Source organism: Rissa tridactyla, chromosome 1, assembly GCF_028500815.1.
Source record: "Rissa tridactyla isolate bRisTri1 chromosome 1, bRisTri1.patW.cur.20221130, whole genome shotgun sequence".
Classification (NCBI taxonomy): domain Eukaryota; kingdom Metazoa; phylum Chordata; class Aves; order Charadriiformes; family Laridae; genus Rissa; species Rissa tridactyla.
This window is the reverse complement of record NC_071466.1, coordinates 74,094,655-74,119,827: the sequence shown is the minus strand read 5'-3', so window position 1 is coordinate 74,119,827 and position 25,173 is coordinate 74,094,655. Positions and strand designations below refer to the sequence as shown.

Below are 25,173 nucleotides of genomic sequence, written 5' to 3'. Positions count from 1 at the left end.
GAATACCCCCAAAAAATCACTTGAGATTAAGGAGAGTTCTTGCTTGCTTATGGGGCAGCAACTTGAAAGTTGCTTACACAACCAACCTTCGGGCAACTGAGCCCAAGGTTGCATGTCCCGTAATTAAGTTACTATTTCTGTTGTGGATCTGCTTACCAGACAGCTGTCTTGCCACTTCTTATTTCAGCGGGGACATCCACGCTGCCTTTTGTGATCTGCATAAAGGAGAAAACCCTGGGCCAGTTGGCAGAAACCAGTTTGCGTGGGGACCTGAGATGGGCTGGAGCTCGTCTGTCCAGCGGCTGCATCAGGCCCTCAGCAGCGATGGTGGCTGACTGGCTTTATCCAAAGGCTTTGACAAATAATATAAAACTTGTTTTTCCTCGTCCTGTTTTTGACAATGAAAGACAACCTGCCTGAAAACTGGGATCAGTGTCTTGGATATTCACATGCTCCAACGCCGCCTTTCTTTATTCATTACAAAATGCAATTGTCATTACCGAGGGAGTTTCCTCCCTCCCTCCCTCCTTAGAGAAAACACGATTTGGAAACTGCAAAGGCAGGTGTTAGGAAATCCTGTGCTTCCTAAAGTCTCGCTAAATTTTTGCAAAAAGAATGTTAATGCAACAAGAAAAACAAAAATCACAAATATATACATAAATAAACCTAGGGAGCACAGTGCTAAGGTATTACTTTGCACATATATACGTACGCTAAGTTAAATGTTTGTCTTAGCAGTGGGGCATTTTGTTCCAAAGAAATTAGCTAACGGGATTTGTTGTCAGCTTCTTTTAACTCATGGGGAGGTCTTAAAATATATTCAGAATGATTTTGGTCAATAAGCAGAATAATTTCTCTTGTCGGTCTCGTTAAACAGGTGAAGGTGAAGAGCCTAGGAGACTTCAAGAGCAGGAGTCCCCAACTGCTGTGGGAGATGCAGGCCGATGAGCATGAGAATTTTATATAAAGGTAGTAAAGTACAGAGATGCTATACATCACTATTTTTTTAATAAGAATAATTAAGATTATGTAGGGGGAGATATGTGAAGTTGACATCGCAACTGAAGTTCACAGTTTTTCCCAGCATTTCAGTTTGTACTCTAGTTAAAAGCATTTAAATTCTTATTTTTTAATTAAATTCATACTGTCCTATCAACCTATCCCATACTATCCTCCTAATTGAGAATGATGATTTCACATAAAACCAGTTGCAACCAGATAAATTCAGGTAGGAAAGTAACTGTGAACGCATTGATGAGCTTCCAGCCGCAGTTCAGTTTCCTTACTGCCTGCCTGCTTGCAAACACTGTGCAACCAAGGTTGCTCACAGAAGGAACTGAGGAATTTTTATTCATGGTCACGCATAAATGTGCGTATTTGTGCCTCATGAAATGTAACCTAAGCCCTGAAACTGGACCACTTGGCTCAGCTAGGCAAACACACAGCTCATGCAACGCATTTTAATGGAGCACTCCCCAGCCCCTATTCATGAATACCTCCGTGGTCCAAACAGCTTTGATAAAAAGAATGTCAGGCGATTCCAGTGAAACGCATCAACAGAATGCTGTTAGTGCACAATTTATAAGTGTAAACAGAGAAAACCATAGCAAAGAGAAGTTTCCAGCAACAAAAGTTCAGTAAAGTATAGCAAAGATCCCGTTTCGATGCAAACGTCATTAAAAGCAGAAAACACAGGAAATACATAAGGTAAAAGTTTTATTTTCCAAAGTGTAAGTATGTCCTTAGCATAATTTAAGTAATCCATTGCCATTGCAATCCTGATTGCTACAAAGTTGAAGGTAAACTTTTTGACTGCACCTATTGCACACTTTCTCCACAGCTGTGTAATAAAACCCTTCTCCTGTATCAAGAGACTCCTCCCTGTGATTAGCTGGTCTGTAGAAGTTCAGTTAAGTAGTTGACTTAATTGTGAAAGATGCTTTTTGTTTGCATCATTCTATTTTATAATCTGTGGCATATCACTCCAAGCTTGCGATTTCTTTTTGGCCAGTTCCATCCACGATGGCTGATCCGGAGCAGCATTACTGGCTTTCTTAAAGTGGCTTATTTCCTCTTTATCCACCGGTGCTGGTGACGGAACTACTGTGAATAAAACACATGAACACATACTCGCTTGCTGTGCAGCCGTACAGCCTGCCTCTTTCATTAAAAACTTCCCGTGCCTTGCCCTACAGTAGAAAATCTTTACATTTCACACGGAAGCTTCTTCTGCACTACGGCCCTGAGGCAATAACTGTTCCATGCTCAACAGAATATAGTGTTTTTCTCATTAATAGTATCTTTTGGTCCCTAAACTTACCAAAACCAACATGATGACCCACATTCCTTGCTGTACCCTGTGTTAACACCAGGCCAAAGAAGAGAGTCTTTTCATTAGCAAGGGCATTCATTTGTGAATTCCTCCCAGCCCCCAGCTTGCAGGAATTTTATTACCTTCCAAACTTCTGCCCTTCTTTCAAATTTTAATTTACCAAAGAGATTCGAAGTTATTGTGGGAGGACTGATGGGCAAGACGGTTTGTGATCACATCATTCCAGCTTGTTGAGGAAACCACATTAAAATTGAACGCTATTGAAAATAATGTTGCATGCATTTTACAATTTACGCTGGGATAGTGCATTTGGGACCCCGTCCTGTGAAACGGCCTAGCGCTCTCGATTCACATTTCTTTCAACGTGAGTTTTGACTGCTCTGTAATCAAGGTGGTTGAAAGAATATGGCACCAAATAAAACCCCAGAGGTGAGTGCCAAGAAAACGGTTTGCCATGCTGATATGAGGCTGGGGAAGAGATTAGGATCTAGCCCCCACTCCTCTTCCAGTGCACTCAAGGAGGACTTCTTCTGACAAAGTTGTGAGATAACAAGCTACATTTTAAGCATTTTATTTCATACCAGGGACATAATGTGACAGTGAATTGGTTCTCAGCAGCGGCTCCTTCACTTCGGACTTTGTCTCTTTCCTCTGTTCTTCAGAAGTGGCTTTAGGTGCCAAGTGTGAAGGTTTGCTCCACTGCTGCTTCAGTGACCCCTAGGCATAGAGAGGGATAAAATCCAAGTAACGCAGAGAGAATGAGACCGGTTTAGGACAGGAGCAAAGGGAGTGGATGTGGTGCCTGTCACAGCGCAAAGACCACACATGCTCATCACACATTGGTCCCAGCCCTCTCACTTGAGCTGATACCTGTTCAGAAAGCTCCAGTGGTTTCATGTTAGCATCCATGATACTCAACTTTACAAATTAAAACCATCCCTCCGTATCCGTTATTCATAATGGTACCTATGAGTAGGTTATTATAGTCTTCAGTGCCAAATGTATTCCAAGCCCTTTGCACACGTCTACTAACACAGGGGTAACATTTAGGATATAGGATTTGGAAACGGCTTTATTCACTTCTATTTCCCTTCCACCTCCCAAATTTTGTGGGTTAGGGCACTGTATTTTTGTACGGTTGATGGTAAATGGATTTTCCATAAAAAAAGAAACGGATTTTCTTGCCAGTATCAAAAACTACCCTGAAGTGATAGTGCCTGGTGCCATGTGGGAGAAGGAAAAGGTGGGAGTAGTACAGTGGCACCAAACCTCACACGCTGCAGTCAGGAGCATCTTGGCATGTTCCTCTGTTAGCTGATATAGGGAAATAAAATGCATGGCATGAATTTTAGGGAACATTGCCAGCTAAAAGCTGGAGTTTCCTATTCTGACACAGAAACTGTATTTTGGGATCATTTAAACCCTTGGTATTTTAAGTGCTGTGACAATGTTGAGCGTTACGGCAGTTCATATCTTGTCTAGACATTTTATTAGGTATTATTTCTTGTTCATCTAACTGCCGCTATTTTTCATCACCTAGAGATCTTCTTTTATTCCAGGATATAATACAGCTATCTGGGTTTCTAACGGTACCATCTGAGGCAAGAAAGTAGGCCATTTGCACTGGGAATGCTGTGCTGGTATAGGACACACACGCTCCTGCATCAGTGCAGAGTTCTTAGCTGCGCAGGAGGCGATACAAGGCAGCACTCGCACACTGCTGCCTCCGTGAGCTAGCCCAGGACCAGGGAAGCCTTGTTAGTACCCTGGATTAATGCCAAGCACTTCTGCTACCACGGCTTTGTCATCGGGGAAGATCATTTGCTACAGGTATCTCCCTCTTTTGCATGGGATCTCTGAAGAGGCAGCGTCAGCCTGTATTCACGGCACCACACGGGTATCTGAGTTATCCCTATACACAGAACAGAATTTATATCTTGGCACTGTCTGTAAGTGCAAAAGTTATTTTTATTCTGTTTCACTTCTCAAGGCTCTAAAAATTGTTACCTAGGAGCTTCTGGGACCGAGCTGTTCATTCAGTATTAAATCAGCCAGGATGTATACAATGTTCAATGAAATGCTGTGCTGAGAAGGATAGTTAAAGAAAGTGTATATTCTCTGTATTGAGAGAGATCTGAGACTGTACAATTTAGCACCTCTTTGGGGGTATTTTAGCATGCAATACACGCATTAGATCTGGTAAGTATGTATTGGGCACCCAAGACATTTTACACACCTCGCATAGTTCCAGGATTTCTTGGAGATATAAAATTACATATCTGAACAATCAGAGGACTCTGAATCTGTAACACATTTCCAAGAGCCTTTGTTACTTATGATTATACTCATTAAGTATCTGTAATCATTACAGTATGATTGGTAATATAGCAGTAGATCCAAAGAATACTACAGGAAGGTGATACGAAAGCATCACAAATTTGTATTGTAAGTACCTCTGTTCGTTCCTTCTCTTTATTCTGTTTCTCTGTATCTGACTTAACATCTGGAGCCACAAGTTTTTCTCTGTCGAGTTCCTGCTCCTGCTGCACACCCCTCTGCTTTTGCCTTGCGATGGAAATCCAGGCTGGCTCTGCGGGACTGTCAGGATCTCTTCCGGACTCTCCAGCAGCCATGGGTGAAGGCACGCTTCTCTCTGTTGACAGATTATTTATGTACATGGTTATATGAAAGAGAGTTGTAATTAGCTTCAGCTCACACTTGCTCGATGTGTTGATTGGTCCCAGGATGTGTGACCAGCCTGGGTAAATAGGAATTCTGTTTACTTTGGTCCCCAGAGAGCAATCTGCCTGTGCTCACTGTCCTAAGTTACCGTTCTACCGATGAAAAACCCTTTGCATCTTTGTTCGGCTAGAGCTGCAGTGTCACTGCCCTCACGTGAGGGAGATGCAGAAACATGAATTGAGTTTCATTAATCTACCCATTTTCCAATGTTCCCCCTCCTGCTCCCTCCTCCCATCTGCTTCGTGGCCTCTTAGGGACAAGCAGCAGCTGATTCAAAGCTGGACACGGCTGGACCATGGTGTGGCAAAGGCAACCCCCAACCCTCGGGCTGTGGCTGCCCTCAGTTCCCGCTCGTCCCATGCCCACGCAGCAGCAGCCGACGCCTTACTCTGGTTCCTGCCTTCCTTCCACCCCTTTAGGAGCAACCCCCCTCGCACAGCCCCTTGGTGCCTCAGGTGCTGTGGGTGACTGAGCACAACAGTCTGCAGCAGCCGAGCACAGAGGAATACTGCAAAAACGACAGGGTTAATTAACCGTGTTTTGACATGAGGTTTACTTTGACTTATCCCTGCTGATGCTGACCGCGCTCTCTGTTGGGACCAGTCACTTTCATCGTGCTCCACCAAAACTGAGATGTCAATGAGGTAAGGAAAAAAACCACCCGCTGTTCATAGAGTAAAGGGTCAAAAGAGCTACCCTGCTGTCCTCACAACTGCTACCCAGGGACAAGCAGTATCCAGAGGTATGGGGAAATGAAATACCCTCGATTCAATACTCTGTGAAGGGAAATCCTGTCTATACACTGAACAGAAGTGGATCAAGGGAAGAGCCTTAGCTCCTCCGTTGGCTCCAGCACCCAGGTTCTCCACTTCTTCGTTGGCTCACGCTGCACCCAAAATTCAGTTTTCCAACTGATGTGGAGCCTCTGTGTGGTTTAAAAGAGGAACAAGAACAGTACTAACACCCTTAGAACCATATTAGAGCCATAAGGAAAGATGATTTAACCTTTCACAGCTGTTTCTGGCCACTAATGTACCCAAATTTATGGAAGACTATTTCAGAGTAGAAGTTAAGCTTCTCATCCTCAAATCATGCACGGTCCTGTCCCTAGGAAAAGTTTGTTATCTAGTCAGCCCCGGACTCCCCCTGGGCTCAGCTACTGCGCTGGCGTAGGGCTGGGCCACCCATCCACAGGACCCCGTGCAGCTGTCAGACGCGTTTCTGGAAGGCTGTAGGCTAGTTTAGAGGAATGTGGCCCTGATCAGGAAGGCAGGCCAACGTGTCCAAAAGCATGTTTGAGATGCCTCACGAAGGCATGGGAGATGAAAGGGATGATGCTCTCCCAAGAGCTGGAGTCTGCAAACTCAGGCACATTATGAAAGCCCACAAACTCTTTGCTCAGGGATTTTCTCAAGTCACTGTTGTACCTCACCAGAGACAGACTAGTTATTTGAGCAAGAAAACATTGTAAAGCCTATGTCAGCTAAAAACCACAAAAAGAGAAAACACAAGTTTTGTTTTAAGGCCAAAGCAAGACGTTTTGCCAGCTGATGCCTGCATTTCCCTTCACCTTCACCTCATGTGATCTTGCAGGGAAACCTCTGAAAAAAACAAGACGGAAAGTCCAGCTGTGCAAATGCAGCACAGTAAAGCAGGGCCCCTGGACACTGAAGGAGCTTCCATCCCTCTTGCATGGCAAGTTACTACAATTCTCTGCATCCCACCTATGCCCCGTCCTTCCACGCCAACAGCTGTTCCTCCCATAATCTTCTTCCCTTCACTGTCTGCCCTTGCTTCATTTTTGTCTCATTTTACAGGATGATAGAGAATGAGACTGGGAGAGATCTCAAGATGCCATCTAGGCAAGATCAGCTGCAAGATCAATTTCACATCAACTGTTTCCTGACAAATATATATCTAACCTGTTCCTAAAATCCTCCAAAGATGTGACAGACCTCTGTCTTCCTAGACAACCTATCCTATGGCTTGTCTCATCTTTTACTACATGATTTTTTCCCTATTGGGTAAGTTACATCTTCCTTGCTTTAATTTAAATCCCAGACTTCTTCCCCTATACACTATGGACACAATCAGATTACTCACAGCCTCCTTGTGGCAGCCTTTTATGCATTTGAAGACTTAGACCATGTTTTCCCCATTTTTAAAACTTTTCTGATTAGTCACATTCTCTAGGTCACTCTTGCTTTTGTAGGAATTGTCCTAATTTGGTCCAAATCTTCTTCAAAATGTGGTGCTCAAAACTGGCACGTAGCGCTTGAGGTGAAATGGTGCTAGCATCAGCTGAAGTGGAAGGACTAGCCCACTTCACCTGAGATGGTCTCCTGTGCACATCAGTCAGTATGACGAATTTCTTGCAGAATTGTTTTATTCCTGTTTTGTATTTAGTTTGTGAGCTCCAGATCGTGTTACATCTCCTCTTCTACCCCCCCTTTGTATCTACGCATTGGATTATTTTTGCACACATAACAGAACTTTCTACTTGTCTGTAATGAAAATATTCTTCTCAAACTATGTTTCCACTTCTAAAGATAACCCTGATTTCTGCTACTGTCCTCCAGTGTGCCCACAGGCTTTCCAGCTTGGTAATACCTGCAAATGTAATAAGCACACACTTAATTCTGTCACCCATGTCCCTAAATATACTGAATAGCGTCAGACCTAAGATGGCCACCATCTAATATGACAGTGAATCATTAGTTAGCACTCAGTAGCTTTGCATCAACCCAATGAACAGCCTCACCAAGACTATATTTATAGGAACGTCATGATATTTATAGCAATTCCCCGTGCTACCAGTTATCATTTGATTTGACTGCTCTTGACCAAGATATAGTTGGAACTTATATTGAATTGCTGCGATTGAATTGAATCAATTCAGTTGAATTGCTGCGATGCCTGCTAATGCATCTGCCACCTCATTCTCTCTTTTGCTTGTAGGCCTTGTCCTTGAACCCATCTGCACCTTTTTAGGTCATGAGCAATTTGGGCAGGACCTGTTAGTGCATCGCCCAGTAAAGCCAGTTGCCGCGCTTCATCAGTTCCCAAAGCACTGCTGTGATACACAGACTGACTGCCACTACTGAAGGTGATGGCGATGTCTAGTCTTCCTCAGAGGTGAGGATCCCTCATGCAGTACATAAAGTAGTTTTTCACTTTAGTTACCTTCTATCTGAATTAGTCAACTCGTTTTCCTAGCATCCTGTGACGAATAACCATCCAAAGACAGGCTCAGTATTATGAAGATGTTTCCCCATTGAAGCCTCCCTGTGCCCTGCCAGACTCATCCTGTAAATCCATCCCATCAAACATATCCCTTCCCACCACGTACAGGCCTCTTCTCAGCCCAGAGAAGACTGGTCTGCTTCTTTTCTGACTGTGCAGCTACAGACACACCACCACACACATCCTTTTCCATCACCTTTTTACCTTCCTTCGCTGTCTGTAATGTCTCAGCGCTCACAAACACCAACGTCTTTACCCTAAAGGACCTTTTCAATCCACCCACCAGCTTTTCCACAATACTGGGAACCTGGCTTCTGCCTTGACGCTTCTAGTGATGTACTTAGTCTCTGTGATGCAAAGTCACCCCTTGTGTTTTGTCCCATTTCCCCTGTCACACCACAGGAGCTTTCTGTAAACAGCAACTGAACCACACATCGTCTTCCTCTGCTCCCACCACACAATCAATACCGACAAAATGACTGCTATGCCCAGGCTCTATTTACTGCGCTACACATAATGGTCTTATTGCTACCTGTGCTCCTGTTTCCCTGTCATCCTCATGAATTTAGGATTTATCTTTCTGTTATTTCGACGTGCAATGCCTAGCACAACAGGGTTCCCAGTCCTGCAGTGATATGTCTGGAGGCCGCTATTATAACAATGTTTTTCATAAGGCAGATACTCTTAACGAAGGCATCGAGCACTTTGGCTCTTCAGACAGTTCTCCCTGATGAGACGCCAGACATCCTAGTCATGCCAATTAGAAGGCAGCCAAATTAGAGCCAAGTATCATCCCATAAGAGATGGTATCAGAATGCCCCTATGATAGCAGGGAATAAAAGCTCTTTATCATCATCTTTAAAGTTGTTGTATGTATCCGTCCGGGCCTGACTTAGGACAGCAGAGTAGTATCACCTACAGAGGATCAAGAGCTGATTTGCTTCCGGGAGGGGCTTTCTTGTTTCTTTAAGCAATTACATTCTGCCCTTGTTCCTGTGAGAGTCCTTGCTGCAGAAAGCCAGGCAGGCAGGGGAAATGCCTTCTCTTCAGCAAAAAAACATCAGATGCAACCCCTGCAGGATCTGCTACCTCATCTGTCAGCCAGAATTACTGTAAGGGCTAGGAGAGGTGTATTCACTATTTATTATCTTTCCCATTGCCCAGAGGTCCTTTACATCCTCCCATCTCCAACTAGAGAAGATTTCTTGGCAGCATACATGCACAGTTGTTCCAACCAGAAGGATGAAAGGTGGTGAAGTAATCCAGGAGACAATATGGTGAAGTAAATTGGCAGTTTAAGGTGACCTGAGACTCTCCGTGAAGCTCTTGGTACCCCGAGGGGAACCAAGAGGCCAAAATCTTTCTCAGGAAGTGACTCACAAAAGAAGTGCTGCTTGCACATTCTTCTTCCTCAGTTCAGTGACTGTCTGATCACCTCGAACAAGCCCTCCCTATCTTATCTCATCCAGTGATGAGGTAGTCTGCATGCTTTTACGGTGCACCACGTGGCAAAGCACAACTTTTAAGGAAGCAGCTAGTCAGAGTGGAACCAAAAGTATTCAAAAGCACAATCTAATTCCTGCTTATGCAGCATGTCACATGTACAGCAGCTAGCACAACAGTTCCCAGCTGGTAAATGCCACTTTTAGGGAGACAACATAGTACGTAATGCAAGCAGTGGCATCCTCCATCGAAGCTGTGTGAGTTCCACAGGCCACAGCCACCGCAAACGCCCCGTGTTTCACTTCTCCTCTGGTGAGGCAGGGCTGAGCCTCTCACTTCTGTGTTATACTCATGAGATTTTCTGAATAAAACTAAAATCTGAATCATATTCTTCAGTTCTTACTACAACGTGTTATTTTAAACAATATGCTATTCAGCTCGTTACTTAATAACTTCATAAGCTAATAAAGGATATTGCTGGCAGCGATTTGTCTCTTGTTCATTCAGTTTTAACCTCGTGATTGCATCTTTCCCTGGTTTCCTTGGAGCTGGCTTGGCCTGAGGCTTTTTGAAAGACAAGCAAGCCTCTTCTCCTTGGGATAAGTCACCAACAATGGGAAGATACCAGGTCAGAACTTGTCAAGCTGCTCTGTGCATAATGTCACCATGTATTAAAGCTAGCATTTAATGTAGGCTGCCGAAGTCGTCTGCTGCCACTTGAAACCCACCCAGAGGCTGCTGAAGCCCTCCCTTCACCTCCTTCCCACAGCCACCAAAAAGCAAGACCAGCCGCTCCATCTGTGTTCTTCACCATTTCCACAGCTTCCAGACTGAGCACCAAAGATAAGCCCTGAAGCCAAGTGAACCACAGCCACCTGCTCGATTCCCTCCCACAGATCAGGATCACACCAGCTCTTCTCCGCTGGCTCTGACAGCGGCAGGGCTGGCTGCCCAGTGGTCCCTAAGGGGGCGAAATTCCCCTGCTGCAGCCCCATTAAATGCAGGTATCTCTTTCCTTCAGTATCTTCCTAAAGCAGCTTTTTTTTTTTTTCTAAGACCAAAGCTCTGATCTTATAGATCAAACTTATTCTGCCTAAATATTGTGGAAACGAATGTGTACACTTCTCATTGATAGCTGGATATTATCCTTTAATGCGTGTCAAACTGGTTGTGTGAACAATAAGATAAAGACAAAACATTAATCTTTATGTACAAAAGGAGATCTGTGATTGACTTGTTATTGTGCATTGGTTTATACACACACATAGAAAGTGAAAGAGAAATACACACCTATTTCTGTCTGTTGACAGACAGAAACACTCGGTGTATTCAACTGTATCTGGGGGTGTATGCGCTGCTTATATGGATAACCACAGCAAAGACATATTGAAACATTACCCTGAGATTTAGGGATTGATTTTTTTTTAGAGATGGCCTCAGATATTGTACCGGTTTCCTTTAAATCTAAAAGCCTTTGTGCACACAAAATATAGCAGAGGCTCTTTATAACATTTAAATCTCGTACCTGAAAATGAACATCTTATGCCTGCAAGCACTGCAAAGAGTGGTTACTCTTGCCATACATCTGTGCAGGCAAAAGGTCAGAGGCAGAATATTAGAGCCTTTTGAAAGTCATACCTCTAACAGCAAGCAAAGCTGACTTGTGGATTCCCTGCGTATTTTAAAAGCAAACATACTCAAAACGAATCCAAACAACTTTACACAGGGAGATAACACCCCCCGTATACAACAGTGTCATTGTTTTATAACATTGCTTATGCATGCATACTTAATTCCACACTGTTGTATCTTTGCTCATGTATAAAACACCAGTTATTTTTGAGAAAGGCTTTACAAACGCGTATGGCGTTTAGTATACCCTGGCCTACATATTTCCCTTTGTTTATTAAAGCACTACGTGCATTTGTGTCAGTGCACACACCCAATTCCTTAATTTCAGACGAAGCTATTCTAAAAGATTTGGCTAAGTATTCTTTTGACATTTCTTTCTTCTCTAAGCTGCTCTGCGAGGGATTTGGCTTTTGGTTGGATCTATACCACCGATGCCAGGGGAGTCTTTTTGACACAAGAAACTGCTATGTTTGCATCAAAGTCTATTTCGCTGCTGGAAAACAGCCATATTGCAAAATAGCCTGACACAACTGAAAAAGCAACTTCTTTTGGAAGAAAAAATAAAAGAAAAAAAAAAAGATATCTTTCTTTTCAGCTGTAGCCAGGACAGCATTAAAGCAATGTCTTTTTTATGTAGAGAGAAATGTTTTTCGTGTCATTTCAGAGCCTGTATTTGCTAGAATACACACCAATTCCATTCCCTGTTCCATTCGCTGTCATTACCTGAGCTCCTCTTCTCTGTTAGAGCATGTCTCTCCACTGCAGCTCCTCAGCTGCTGATTTTTATATATCCTAATATGCACATTCACACAGGTGTTGCTTATGGTTTTGCTCTTGTAATAACCTCTTCGCACGTGTTAATTTTCTGCCCTTTACAGGATTTATAGCAAAGTGTATCAACCCCAAACAAGGCAGCTTAACCTTTCCGTTCTTGCAAAAACTTGTGCCTTTAGTTCCAGAAACTTAAAAATTACTCCTCCTGAGGTGACTAATTTCACACAGCCATTAAAGAGCCACCATGCAGCCCGACGGAGGCCAAGAAATCCCCCACCAGTTCCCCAGAAAACTCTGGAGAGCAGGAGCACTGCTTTCACCGGGGGTGATAAGCCAGCATCCCACCAGCCCTCCCGTGGCGTTTGGTACCAGGAGTGCTGAAAAGTTAAAAACTGAACTGAATGAACAAATTGCTCCTGTTCACGCCATGACACAGCAAATTGACTTTTTTGAGATGAGTGTACATGAGAAGGGAACTGCACCCCCTTACATCAGCATTTCACACCCTGTCTTCTTGTTCAGCACAGGGATTTCCTAACGCGCAGTGGGAAGAAGCTCCCTGACAGCATAAAGGGCTGATGGTGACCACAGCTCTTCAAAGGGCTGATGAACTCAAGGACTAGGAGAGGGCTGGGGGCCTGCATTAAGAGTGGGTGGATGAAAAAACAAGAAGTGGGTGTCCCGGCAGATCAGGAGGCCAGAGACAGCGGGCAAGCCACTCGAGCCACAAAGGGCCGTGCTGGTAACACTTGTCAGATTTCTGCTGCTGGCAGTTGCAAAGACACGCTCCCGACTCACTGGGCTGAGGCAAATATTTCAAAGAGCTTAAAATGGCGTTTGGGCAGGGGTATTGCCCCGCTAAGCCCTCACTGCGTCCCGTGGCTCTGCTACATCTTGGAGAGGGGCATCACTTCTGGGGTCACTGTGCACATCACCCCACCAAGGCTGGTCTGGTGCCAGGGCAACCAGAGGAGGTGGGCACACTTCGTTCACCCACGACTTCAGGCAGCTAGTTCAGGTTGAAGCGGTAACTCAGCACAAGGAGGTGCTTGGTCAGGTGTCCAAGGAGAAAGGGCTGCAGTGGGGTAGGAAGGACCTCAGGTCAGTTTGGAGCTGACTGCTTTGTATGTAGAAATGAACACTTTCTGAGTCCTGCCACGCCCCCATATCACAACCCATTACCAAGTGACTCAAAGCTGGAAATATGTGGAAAACCGTAGCAGCTTTGCTTAAGTTGATACAAGATCAGCGGTGCAGCAGAGAAGGAAGACTAATTGCTGTTGCCAACCAATCTGAACTGCTGTGTTAAACAACACCCGGCCATACAGATTTGGTGTAATACTGTCAGGTGGAGAGCAACACGTCCAAAACAGGTCTCCTTGACCTGCAGCCCCAGGTTCAAATTCCAGGTGTGTGCACCCCTGCCAGGGGGACCGGGACACAGCTCTCACCCGCAGACCCTATTTTGCAGAGGACAGTCCTGAGGCTGTCCTCTGCAGAGGACAGGGGCAGGAATCTCCTTCACACCAGGGTTGAGGAGCCAGAGGAGAAGTCTGCCGCGATTGAGAGACGCCCCGACAGAAGTCTGGAGGAGAAATGTGCTCTTTGGCTCCATTTCTTCCCCTTCTCCCTCCTTGAGCACTCGCTGTCTCCTGCCCCGCTCCCACTGCAGGCACTCTGGGACTCAGCAAGAGGGAGGGGAAGAAAGGCTGTGTGCAGGAGCACTGGTACTCCCGCTGCTTTCCTCTACCCTCTGCAGGACCAACCCTACCGTGCTAGGTTGTGGCGGTGTGCTCTCCCCTTTCCCCCGCCTCGGGTCCTGCTCTCCTTGCTTGTTCCTGGGATGACTCTCCCCAAAATCTCAACTGATCAGACATTTAGCGTCACTACAAATAATCAACTACTCCTCAGGGCAGAGCAGAGAGGAAAATGCCTTTAAAGGGAGCGTTGGGATTATACGAAGGGAGAGCACCTTGTTCATGGGGATGCTCTGGCTGGATGGCTGGGGGAGCCTCATCTGTCTGTGGAAGCAATGAGTCCCCTCCTTTATGGCCGCTGGGAGAGCAGAAAACTGTAAATGCATCCAGAGCTCTGCAAAAATATCTGCGATACTGCAGCAGATGACAACTGGAATCTGCTGTCACTCAGGGCATCAGCAGGTAGTCTCTAGGGCCAGGAAGAGGCTTTTGTCACCCTACAGGACAAGAGGCCTGCTGCATCCTGAGGTCTTCTTTTGGCTTGGTGTTCCCCCACTCTGAAGCTCAGAGACTGACCCCAACTGGAGAAGACCAACCACGGAGGGGAGCTCTGCAATGGCACAAATAAACCTTTGCATTTGCTTAGCCAGCATCTCCTCCTTACATTCTTAACATCAGACTCATGAGCAGACAGATTGGAGGCAGGGAATAAGTTTCTCCCACGTATCAGAGACAAATGTTTTTTTCCCCTTTTGGCCGTTCTCTGAAGGGAAGAGCAGAGGTCTCGTCCTAGAATTGCTTGAGCGTACTTCACCTTACTTGTTTACTGTCATTGCAAAGACCTCAGACAGTGGTGCCACTTCCCGTCTTTTCTGTTCTCTGCCTGTAGCACACAATGTATTAGTCTCCAGAGGACTGATTATTTTTTTTAAGCTCTAACCCAATTATATAATACAGACAACAGGGTGAAATTTAACAATCTGCAGTAGACACGATCTTACGGTCTCTGCTGGCTTTAAACTCCAGGAAGCCGCAGGGTAGTTAATTTTTGTTTTTAAACAAGGAATGAGTAATGATAAAGATGGATAAATGAATAAGCAAAGCTCAGAGGAGACAATAAATAAATGGCTTGTTGAGCATGCCAGGCAGTTACTAGTATTTCTGCCTCAATGCTATGGTGAAAAAGAAGGGCTAGAGGTCTGAGTCACTCATCCCATGCAGGGCACTCCACTTAATATGTGCTCCTGGCTTTTGAATTGCCATACAGTAGCTCTAAATGGGGACACTTAGTGGCTTGATGTTTCTGTTTCACAATACTTGCTAATGCACTTTGGTTTTTGAGTGTCACTGAACATTCATTCAGTGTCCTGAAATGCAAACATCACAGGCAAAAAAGGTCTTATTCTGCCTGCTGCTTCTTCCCTGCTGCCCTTCTGATAATCTTTTCAGCAAGGGAGAATCAGGGAGCGGCACCACTGAAGGCAGAGCCGTCACCTTGTGCTCACCAGTGTTGTGACTGACATGACAGGGCTCAGGGCTGCCTCACGCTCTCTCACAGGTAAAGGTCATTCCTTGCGAGTTAAGGAAACGTTATAAATTATTGGGAGTCTTACCAGGCACTTTACAAGGATTCAACTTTTTCTCCAAGTCTCGCTCTTCATTTCGGGATTCAGGAGAGTGAATAGCTTTGTCCTGCTTCTCCTTGCTTGCAGCAGGATTTGGAATGGTTATGTTTTGCAAGGCTGGCTTTTTAGGCAATGGAGGTTTGCCACTAAGCTGTTCAGAGGACTTCGCTTTGGGTTTGATCTTTTCATCTAAAGAATCACCAATATTTGTATCGGCCGTTTTTTTGACCTGTGCCTTACCACCTTTTAGAGAGGAAGTCAATCCCTCATTTTCTAAATTAAACTCTGCACTGTATCTTTTAATCCCTTTTGATTCTGGTGACGAGTTGTCTCTGTATTTCAAGGACAGTGAGGTGGATCTAAGTTTCACTTGAAAAGGACTTTTATCTTCCCAGCTTGGCTGATTCTGAGATACCACTGAAGAATCGCTTGGCACCGGCACGGCATCGACAGCCAGAGAAACGCAGCCAGCCAAAATTTCTGTAGGTTGGACTGTGTTCTCAGAGTCAGACTCTGGCAGCAAAGTCTGCTTTTTGTTGCTGCTTTTTTCCTCCTCCACATCTGATCCCTTCTGCAAGTCTTCTTTCCACTTCTCGTTTCTTGAGGAAACCTTTTCTTTGGACAGGAAGAATTCGGTATTTAATGGGCTTTCCAACTCTGATCTTTCTGGGAAGTGTAGGCTTCTAGTCCTTGGTCTCTCCCGTGCAGAGGAAACAGAAAACTTTCTCAAGGCATTTAGTTCATTGGCTGCTTTTTCAGCTTTCTTCTCCAAAAGTTCCTCCTTGTGGACCCGTGACTGACTGTTCTCCTTACCAGAAGCAGCTGCCTCTTGTGCCGTCTTTGTTTTCTCTAGAGAGCAGGAAGCAGATGATCCCATCTGCACTGAGGAAGCAGGATATGAAACATGGAATGAGTCTGTGGGCTGGAAAGCACCTATGGAAAATTGCTTGCTGGACTCTGACAATAGAGCAACCTCTTTCTTTGCCTCTTTATTACAGGGCATTTCCACAGGTATCTGATCATCCTTCTGTGTATTTTCTTCAGATCCTTCCAAGCAAACAATACTACTCCTACTAAGGGAAATATCTTCTTCAGATGGTATTTTATTTACTGAAAACACAGTAAGAAGCTCCTTATTTTCTTGATTGAAAATATTGATTGACACATCGCTCACTTCCCCAGACAACAGAACCGGTGTTTCTGAGGAATCTTCTTGCTTTTGCACTTCTCTGTCTGGACCAGAGTCGGAAGAAGTTGTCAAGTCTTTGCCTTCTAACGGCAATGAGGACTCAGACTTCACACACGTCGTTTCCAGTGTTGGTTGGCAGCCCTCCGGTTTATTCTCTGGTAGCAGGGCTTCCTGTGCAACAGCAGACTCAGAAGCAGGCTGAGTCATTGCTGGTCTCAAAGCAGGGGAAAGGTCCTCAGGCGTTCTGGGCTTTGGCCAGGAAGCCACATCCTGCGCTGCAGCTGTGCCGCATGGCAGTTCTTGATTGCTGGGTTTGAATACAGCATCTGGCAAGCCTGTCTGCATCTCCTTTTCATCGTCCTCTTCTTCTTCTTCTTCTTCTTCTGGGGTACAGCTCAAATCAGTCAGAGATTCAGACTGGGTCCTCTGCAAGAAAGAAAGTCAGAAAGCTCCATCACCATGTACAGATTTACTTTTTCTCTTATTCATCTTTGCATTTACAACCAAGATCTTAGAGAGGAAGGCAATACTTGCCTCCAATGCTGATCTCGCTGTTTTCTTAACCTACATACTGGATGCTTTTTTAGCTAAGCAGATCCTGGAATAATGTATTTAACCAATATAAAAGCAATCAGTGACACTTCCTTCTGCACAACTAGTGCTTTCATGCCTTTGTAGATGGGAAGTTCATCAAAACAATGGCCATTGGACTGTCCTTGGCACTTGATTCCCCAGAGCATACTGGATATGTTGTGTTGCTCTTGGGCAAAAAGCAGCACTTGAAAGAGAAAAATCTGTCCCTTTGTATTTTGCTACTGCATACTAGCATTAAAAATAAAACAACCCATTCTTGCATGACTCTGAAGTGGGAAGGGTACATAGAAGGAGGAGCAAAAACGTAACCAGTCCATCCGATTATGACGCTCTAGGCCAGCTGAGATCTACCCCCATATGGCAGTCTTCTGTCTAATCCCTCCGCCATATAGCATTACAGCCCTGCCTCCTTTGTGTAAAAGTCCTCTTTTTCTTTCAAGAGTTAGACTATTTGATAGAAGTTTATAAGTGCATACGTAGTTACCTGTGAGGTCTTGTGATTAAGCTTCAGGTAAGGACTGGCTAAATACACAGGTTTATTTGAAAGCACGTTATTAAGCTGCTGAATAAGGCTTTTCATATGGTGCCTGTATTAGCTCACTGATTCACTGTCGTTTGTCTGGTAAATATGTATTTTGGATGTAGGCCCTAATTCTAAGAACGCAAAACTTGCACTCTGAAGATACTTTTAGGGTTCTTCCAACTTCTTGTTTTGCAAGCGCAATTGCAAAGACAGAGCTGCGATGCCGCCTGCATTCACAATCCATATACACAGGAACATCAAAGCGGAAGACATCAGTCAGCCAGAAGCAAGGTGCACAGGCAGAGCCAGGCAGGAGAATATTAAGAATTGCATTATCGAAAGATGTGAGCACCCTCCACAGAAAACAAGGAGGGTTCAGTCATCTGGCAGCTCATAGTGCAGACTGGACAAAGCAATTGTATTTCGGTGATGATGTTACAACGGAAAAGGAGGTATGATCCTTTACTTCAGGTTGCTTTACTTTTTACAGGATCCTTTACTTCCGTTGCTTTACACGCTTTTCTAAATATTGGCCGCAGTATTGTGTTGCGTGCAGTGGTGCTCTACCGAGCCCAAAGATCACTCACAGATTTTGGAAACTACACAATATCAGCTAAGTAATATTTAGAGACAGAGGGAACAACATTCCTGGTGTTAAGCAAGCCAATTTAATGGCTTTAATGTATTTAAAACATTGAAATAAACCACAAACAATAAAGTGCCAATACTGTAGTAACAGTTGCAAACTTTAGTTCTAAAAAAAGAAGGGAAAGAAGAAAAATTAATCTACGCCCTTCATAAGACATGACAAAGAATCAGATGAGTGGTGTTTTAAAAGGATGGTTTAAAAAATTCTTTTTTCATGGCATACCATTTTTAATATGTTTGTTAATAGTATACACTCTTTTTTCCCCCCGTGGAGACTTATTTTAAGTCTCTGTAGTGCACATAAAGGGTTTACAAGTTTTGGGCCAGGGAAGGAGTTGAATTCAGAACAGTCATAATGTACAGAATTCGGCTCCAATTAATAGGTCACTACTTATTCTTTCTGTACTTTTTGAAAATATAAGCCAAATTATATTTAGAAAGTTAAAACAGCTCCTCTATCAATACTCTCTCAAAGAATCAAGATTTTACAGGATCTTTCAGACTAGGAAAAGTACTCCAGTTGATTGTAACTCTTTCTGAAAAAAATTTTTTAAGGAAGAAATTAAGCAGTCAGCCCCAACTTCTGCATCACAAACAAGATACTAAATTGTACTGTGCAATAAATTTAAGAATAAAGTGTTACATAAACTGCTTCATCAAGAGTTAACAAGTGATCTCATAATATTTAATCTGTTCTTAGTGTCTACTCCAGATACATAGCCCCATCTAACAGCAGCTATTAAAACCCAATGAAATAACCATGCCGCAATCTGACTTCTCTTACTCATATCTGAGTTTCAAATACAAAGTCCAGTAAGAACTTCCTGGTTTTGCGTCAAAGGTGACACTGTTTTTTTTTTCACAAGTACCTGAGAAAATCTTCTCATTTTACTGGATCTCTGGTTCCGGGGTTTTATTAAAAGCTTGTGTCTAGCAGCAGAATTATCCAAGCAAGAGGAAAGCTCAGGTGGAGTGTCAAAATCAGCTGCAGGCAAGACAGCACCATCAGATATCTGGGGAGCTCCAGTTTTAGCACTTCCATGCTTAGGGAACAGCTGACCATCTGTAGAGCGAGATCTAGAAGAAGGACTCAATGTAACCTGAAAAAAATAATAATGCCCAAATAGAGAATCAAACAAAGAAACAGAGACATGAAAATAACAATTCTACAAATAAGGGGCCATGTTTACTGTCATTTTAAGGTTGCCTCTTTTTCTTTTTGACATCTCTTTGAAATACATTGCATTTCCTAACGTTGCACATGGAGTACTGGTGTTAGCAATTCTGCATTTAACTAGAAGACCTAAAGCACACAAATACCTGGCCAGCATGGTTTAGAAGACAGATTTATGAAGAGTACTCAGTTACAGAACCTGAAGGGCCAGTTTCCTTTCTGGGTCTGTCCTCCAGCATTTGTGTCTAGGTTCCTATAGCTCCCTATACATCATCAGGTCCCTTCCAACTCTGCAACACCCTCCTAAAGACAAAAGAATTGAACATCAGTTGCATTGAGACTTAAGTCAGCTTGCGTTTTCTCCTCATTTATTTGTATCTGCAAAATAACTAGGGAGTTTACCTGAACTACAAAATTTCATTTGTAGATTATTCTGGGGAAGGAAACAATGGACAATTCCTACTAGAGGCCAATAACCCATCCATAAACAACTCCTGAATGCTCCAAGGGGTGCAGTACTTTCACAAAGCTGGAATCCAGCTTGCCTGTGCACTTCACCAAAAACTACCCTAGTGTCAGGGCTGATGCAAAAAGGAGACTGAAAAATTTATGAAAAATTACTCTAAAAAGGGTTCTCCCTTCCTCTCAGATTCAGTTTTTGCAAACAGGCAAAATGATATTCCCAAACTATCTGTCGTGGCATTAACATGACCTCTGACAACTCGTGACAGCACTCCCTTTGTAGGCTTGAAATTCCGGTTCGTTTCATTAGAGGAGCTTTCCCTCTTTGTCATGCTTTCTTCTGCGGGCTTTCTTCTTTTTTCTTTTCTTCTTCTTTCTTCTTTCTCTGGAAGTGATACTTTACTGAGAGGGTTGGATGGGAGAAGGGGAGAGCAGGACAGTGTTGGTTTTATTTAGGGAGGGGAAAATGCATCAGCGTTTTCTGCAAGTAGAATTCTGCATTATGCACTGTACCCAAAAGTTACTCTGTAGTGTAGCGAGGGCCCAGCTACGGCTTCCTCGACGGCCAGGGGAAAACGCCCATTGATTTTAGTGGAGGCTGGATCCACAGCTTCCGACCATGGTTTCTATTTAAGAAAAAAAAAGTGGCTCAGCCATGCTGAATAATAGATGCTCTCATTAATTTTCACTCTACGATATCTGCAGTCTAGTACTCAAACATGACTAATGTACAACAAACGATATGTGGCTGCATTATACGTTAGTACCTAACAGTGAATACATTGACATTTCAGCTCCATGATAAAGACGCAGCACATGTTCTCTTTCAAGGCACGTCATTATTTGCCTGCCTTTCTTCTGGCTTCTGCTTTTCCTTGAGAACTTTGCATGTCTTCTCGTTGGCAGTGCTCAGTGTTGGCCACTATGCTGGAAAATCAAGAATCTGGTTTGTTACTTAAATTTCAGCAGCCCGAGTGAACGCCAGCTCTGAGCCGGCTGCAGAAGTTGCCTGTCCCACGAAGCCTGGCTCCAGTGAAGCCTGTTGGAGGAGGGGATGGCTGGCAGACCCCCTTCTCCAAATCTCATGTGCACATGGCTCAGCTGTCCTTCAGCTGGTCATGCTGGGTGGCACAAGGTGGAGGGTCATGAGGGAGCCCCATCCCCAAAGCCCAGATGGGACAGTAGCGATCCCTTTCTCCCTTCTGCCATCCAGGAAAGCTTCCAAGACACAGCAAGATGTCACCCAAAACCTCAGGGCTGCATTGTGCAAAACTGCTCAGCTGGTCTCCTCTGACTTCTAGAAGCGGGGCTAACCTCTCCGAAATGCCAGGTAGTCGATCCTGTGGTTTGGGAGGAAAGCTGTCAGATGGGGCTACTTTCTGGCTGCGGTCTGAGACTGGACTGGGATGAAGAGAGCTCTGAACGAAATGGTGGGACATGTGGAAAAAGCTGAGCAACCGCGTAGTCACCACCACGTCTCAGGAGTCAGCGAGTGAGTCAGAGAGTGATGTTAATGGAACAACAGGGAGCCATAAATCCTCCTTTAGCAAACATGCATCTGGACTGGACAAATTTACAGTGAGCCTATACCAATTTTCAAGAAATACCTTCTTCATGCGTTCTGTTGTTTTTCTTTAAAAATATTACAATTTCACTGCATATAAGCAGTTTTTCGAACAGCTTCATGTGGAATCTAACAAGTGTGGCCAGAAATCTTTGCTAAGCCCTGCTGCAGCTGGCCTTGAAATACATTTTGCATAATTACCAAGGAATAGTCAGCTCAGGACTAGCTTCTCTATTTCCTTTCTGCAATTCCCCTCCATTCCTACTCCTATTTCTAGGAAACGCTCTTCCCTTTACCCCCTGTGTTGTTTCCACCATGACTCCAGCTGCGGACAACTAAAAGGGACTCTTCAGAGCCTTTCAAAACCGGCCTTTAATCAGCCAGAACGGCTGGCTGCTGATTGAAGAAAGCCGTCTGTTTGCCTGTACTCAAGTCCTGAAAACACCACTTCAGCAAAATTCACAGCTCGCGCGAGCTCACGTGGCCAGAATCCGACTGAAGGCTGAACCTCAGACCCCTAAGCAGCAATGTCAGCCGCTATCATCAAGCAAACACTTTCTACATCAGTGCGAGGTAACCTTGGACTTAAAAGCAAGGGGATAGGCAGATTTCCGAGGATCTAGATTTCGTTCGTGGCTCCTCAACAAACTTCCTCCCTTATCCCAAGCATGTAACCCAAGCAGCCCTTGCTGCAATTTCCTGTCTTTAAAAAAAAGGGATACTGTTTCAGCGTCTAAATCTGCTTGCCCATGTTTGGAGATTAAATCACATCTGTAAAGTTTGCTAAAGGATATAAGCTATTCTAGAGGGCTTAATTATTATCAACGTGAGATTACTTGGCGTCAGAATTATGTTGATAAGAATCATAACTTTACATTAGAAGGACAGGATTAAAAAAGCAAAGCAAACAGGTAGGCATGCAATTATGTACACACAAGGGTTTTTTTGCAGCAGACGGGCAACAAAGTAATATTTATGCCTTACATTTCTTTAAAAGACTACAATGCATAATTGCTTGGCCCTTAATACATTTGGCAGAAGTTACCTGTTCTTCTTCTTCACTGCCTGTTCCAGCTAAACTCAAAGAGCTAAGGTGCTTGTGAGAGTCAGAGAACTGTGGGATGGAATGAGGAAGAGATTCAGTAAAAGATGACAAACGAGGTGGATATATTCGCAGAAACCATCTACACATAGCGCACACAGATACTGACAATGTAAGTTGTTTTTCTCTATAGTCTTAAGGATTAGCAAGGACGCTGCAAACATAAAGTGTAAGACAAGCAGATAAAGAATGAAATAATGTATAACAAAACTATCATTTAAAAAGAAAAAACAGTTCCAAATTCTTTTATGTTTCTTTTTCTGATGACAGCCTAGAAAAACATTAAAGAAGAGAGCTCTCTTATCAGCACATTCAAGGGAGAATACAGATTTTTCAGCTTTTTTTTTTCAATGCCTGGCAGCTCTCTGTAGTCCTTAAAAAAACCCCAGCATCCCCATGCACGCACACAAACACATCCTCTCCTTCCTAGTTCTGCATTTTCTGGCATGATATTTATATTTTAACAGGAACAAAGACTCTAAGCAGCTGTTTATCCAGAGAGATTGCATTTCACCATTTCAAGTAAAGTATTTCAGGCATAAAGTAGTGATACATATAGCAAACCAAATAATTTATTCTGCCTTCCACACATCGGTAAAGCAAGTCATTAAACACTGGTTTTTGTCAACACCAGAATTACTCACTCTTGTTGTTGTGCCTGAATATACGTTTTCGTGCAGCAAAGACATTTCTGGAGGGCTCCTGGGTAATCCATCATCTTCAGAACTGGTCCCAGCATCCTCTGTTCGCTTTGCATGAAGTCCAAATGGAGGTGGAGGTCCCAGTTTCATGGTAGGCTGGAGCTTCAACTTCAGCATGGCATAAAATACATTAGTATGTGACAGCAGTGGAGGTTTCCCCAGTACGTTTTTAGCTCAGGTCAATGAGTTACTTTTATTTTAACTTCACAATTGAATGATCCAGAGCACAGGAGATTTCTCTTTAGACATTCTCTTAGGGAGCCAAACAAACTATCCGTTTTTCAACTATCATTTAAGTAGAACCAAGATACGATACTGCCGTCTAATTAAACACGATATTTAATGTAAGCTGCAAACAGATATTAGTTACTAATCAAATGTTCAACCACAAATATTATCCCAAAAAATCAAGCCTGGAAAGACATTCTACCTCTTGCATTTGAGAAAATTATGTTGTGTAAATTACCTGTAAAGCTCTAATCCGATCAGAAATGTTTTCTTGAGAAAACACTCTTACTGGCCTTGCAGGCTCTTGCCCAGTCTCAGGGATGAAAATGCTATCATGTGACAAAGCTCTGCTTCCCATAATGCCTTTATGTGTCCTGGAATAATACAACAAATGAGTGAAAACGTACAGATTTTTTTGCCAGTCCTATTACTCTTAACTCAGGTGGCCTGTTGAACGTGGAGTGGAAGACACGTATGCGCAGCACACATTACACATGAGATTCCAGACTTCGACATGAATACAATACAGTCATACAGGCTAATCTAGGTAACACCTTTAAAAATCAAACAAAAATTTGCAAATGCTGTTATCTGTCACGTTAACAAACTGAATCAAGGTTAAAGAGAGTTTAACCCTGGCAACTGAGTTACATCTTATGGAAAAGCTACTGCCCCTTAGCTGGAAGCCAGCAGCTGGGTGGCGTGACAGTGGCGCTGGCAAGCCCAGGTGCAAAATGAAGGGAGTTCACATAAACGAGCCTGTACCTGAGAAGGACTGACTTCTTGCTAATGTGTCTGGCAAATGACTGACCATTACCAGAGGAAGAATAAGTACCTTTTACTATTAAAGGCTGTGGTACAGCGTTTAATGTATCTCCGCCACGTAGGTCATTAAGAAATATATTCCAGGCAATGTAGTTCTCACATAGAATCATTTGCATAAATCCTTATAAGATGCTTTCAGGGTCCTGTGCTCTATGTAAGGATTCCTGGGATTCCCCCTTATGAGCCTGGGGGACACGTTTTTTCATCGACAGCTCGTTGTGGGCTGGTGAGAGGAAGCAGGAGATGCTCTGTGGGTAGCTTCTCTCATATTCTGTTTCCTACTTTAGAGGCAATGTGGTAAGTAACGTCTTTTGCAAATGTTACATGTGGGGCACAAACACCTTTTTTCCTCATGGGAATGGTACAGGAGACCCATGGACAGACAGCTAGCTGCTAGGAGGTCTCTTGTGCTCACAGCTTAGCTCATAGCCTAACAGAGCAGGGACCAGAAATGCATTCACAAGGCATTTCTTCCAGGATTGCCTTCTTTTAATTTTTTTAAACAAGACAGCTACTAAATGGCAAACCAGAGTACAGAACTGTTCAGGTTCATATAACTATCAAGTTAATTGAGCAGGCATTCTAGAGAAAAAAAAAAAGAAAGAAAGAAAAAAGGAGAACAACTGTGTATTTTTGTATCTTAGTTACTGTCTAGGGACATTCAGGAACATAAAC

At 43.7% G+C, this 25,173-nt stretch overlaps 1 protein-coding gene across 6 annotated transcripts in view; it reads right to left on the bottom strand.

Annotated features, from left to right (window-relative positions):
- Positions 1-1,580: 1,580 nt before the first annotated feature.
- Positions 1,581-25,173, bottom strand: part of CRACDL (CRACD like) — a 65,362-nt gene continuing 41,769 nt past the window's right edge. For 5 of the 6 annotated variants that reach the window (XM_054213275.1, XM_054213193.1, XM_054213348.1 and 2 more), the window contains 8 exons: positions 23,912-24,047; positions 23,389-23,553; positions 22,688-22,756; positions 19,312-19,542; positions 15,477-17,103; positions 4,786-4,985; positions 2,914-3,049; positions 1,581-2,103 (listed from right to left, as the gene is read on the bottom strand). In XM_054213275.1, the coding sequence (XP_054069250.1) occupies positions 1,958-2,103; positions 2,914-3,049; positions 4,786-4,985; positions 15,477-17,103; positions 19,312-19,542; positions 22,688-22,756; positions 23,389-23,553; positions 23,912-24,047 (2,710 nt within the window). In that variant the 3' untranslated portion in view covers positions 1,581-1,957. The remainder of the gene's footprint in view (positions 2,104-2,913; positions 3,050-4,785; positions 4,986-15,476; positions 17,104-19,311; positions 19,543-22,687; positions 22,757-23,388; positions 23,554-23,911; positions 24,048-25,173) is intronic. The other variant, XM_054213104.1, reaches the window with a different exon arrangement.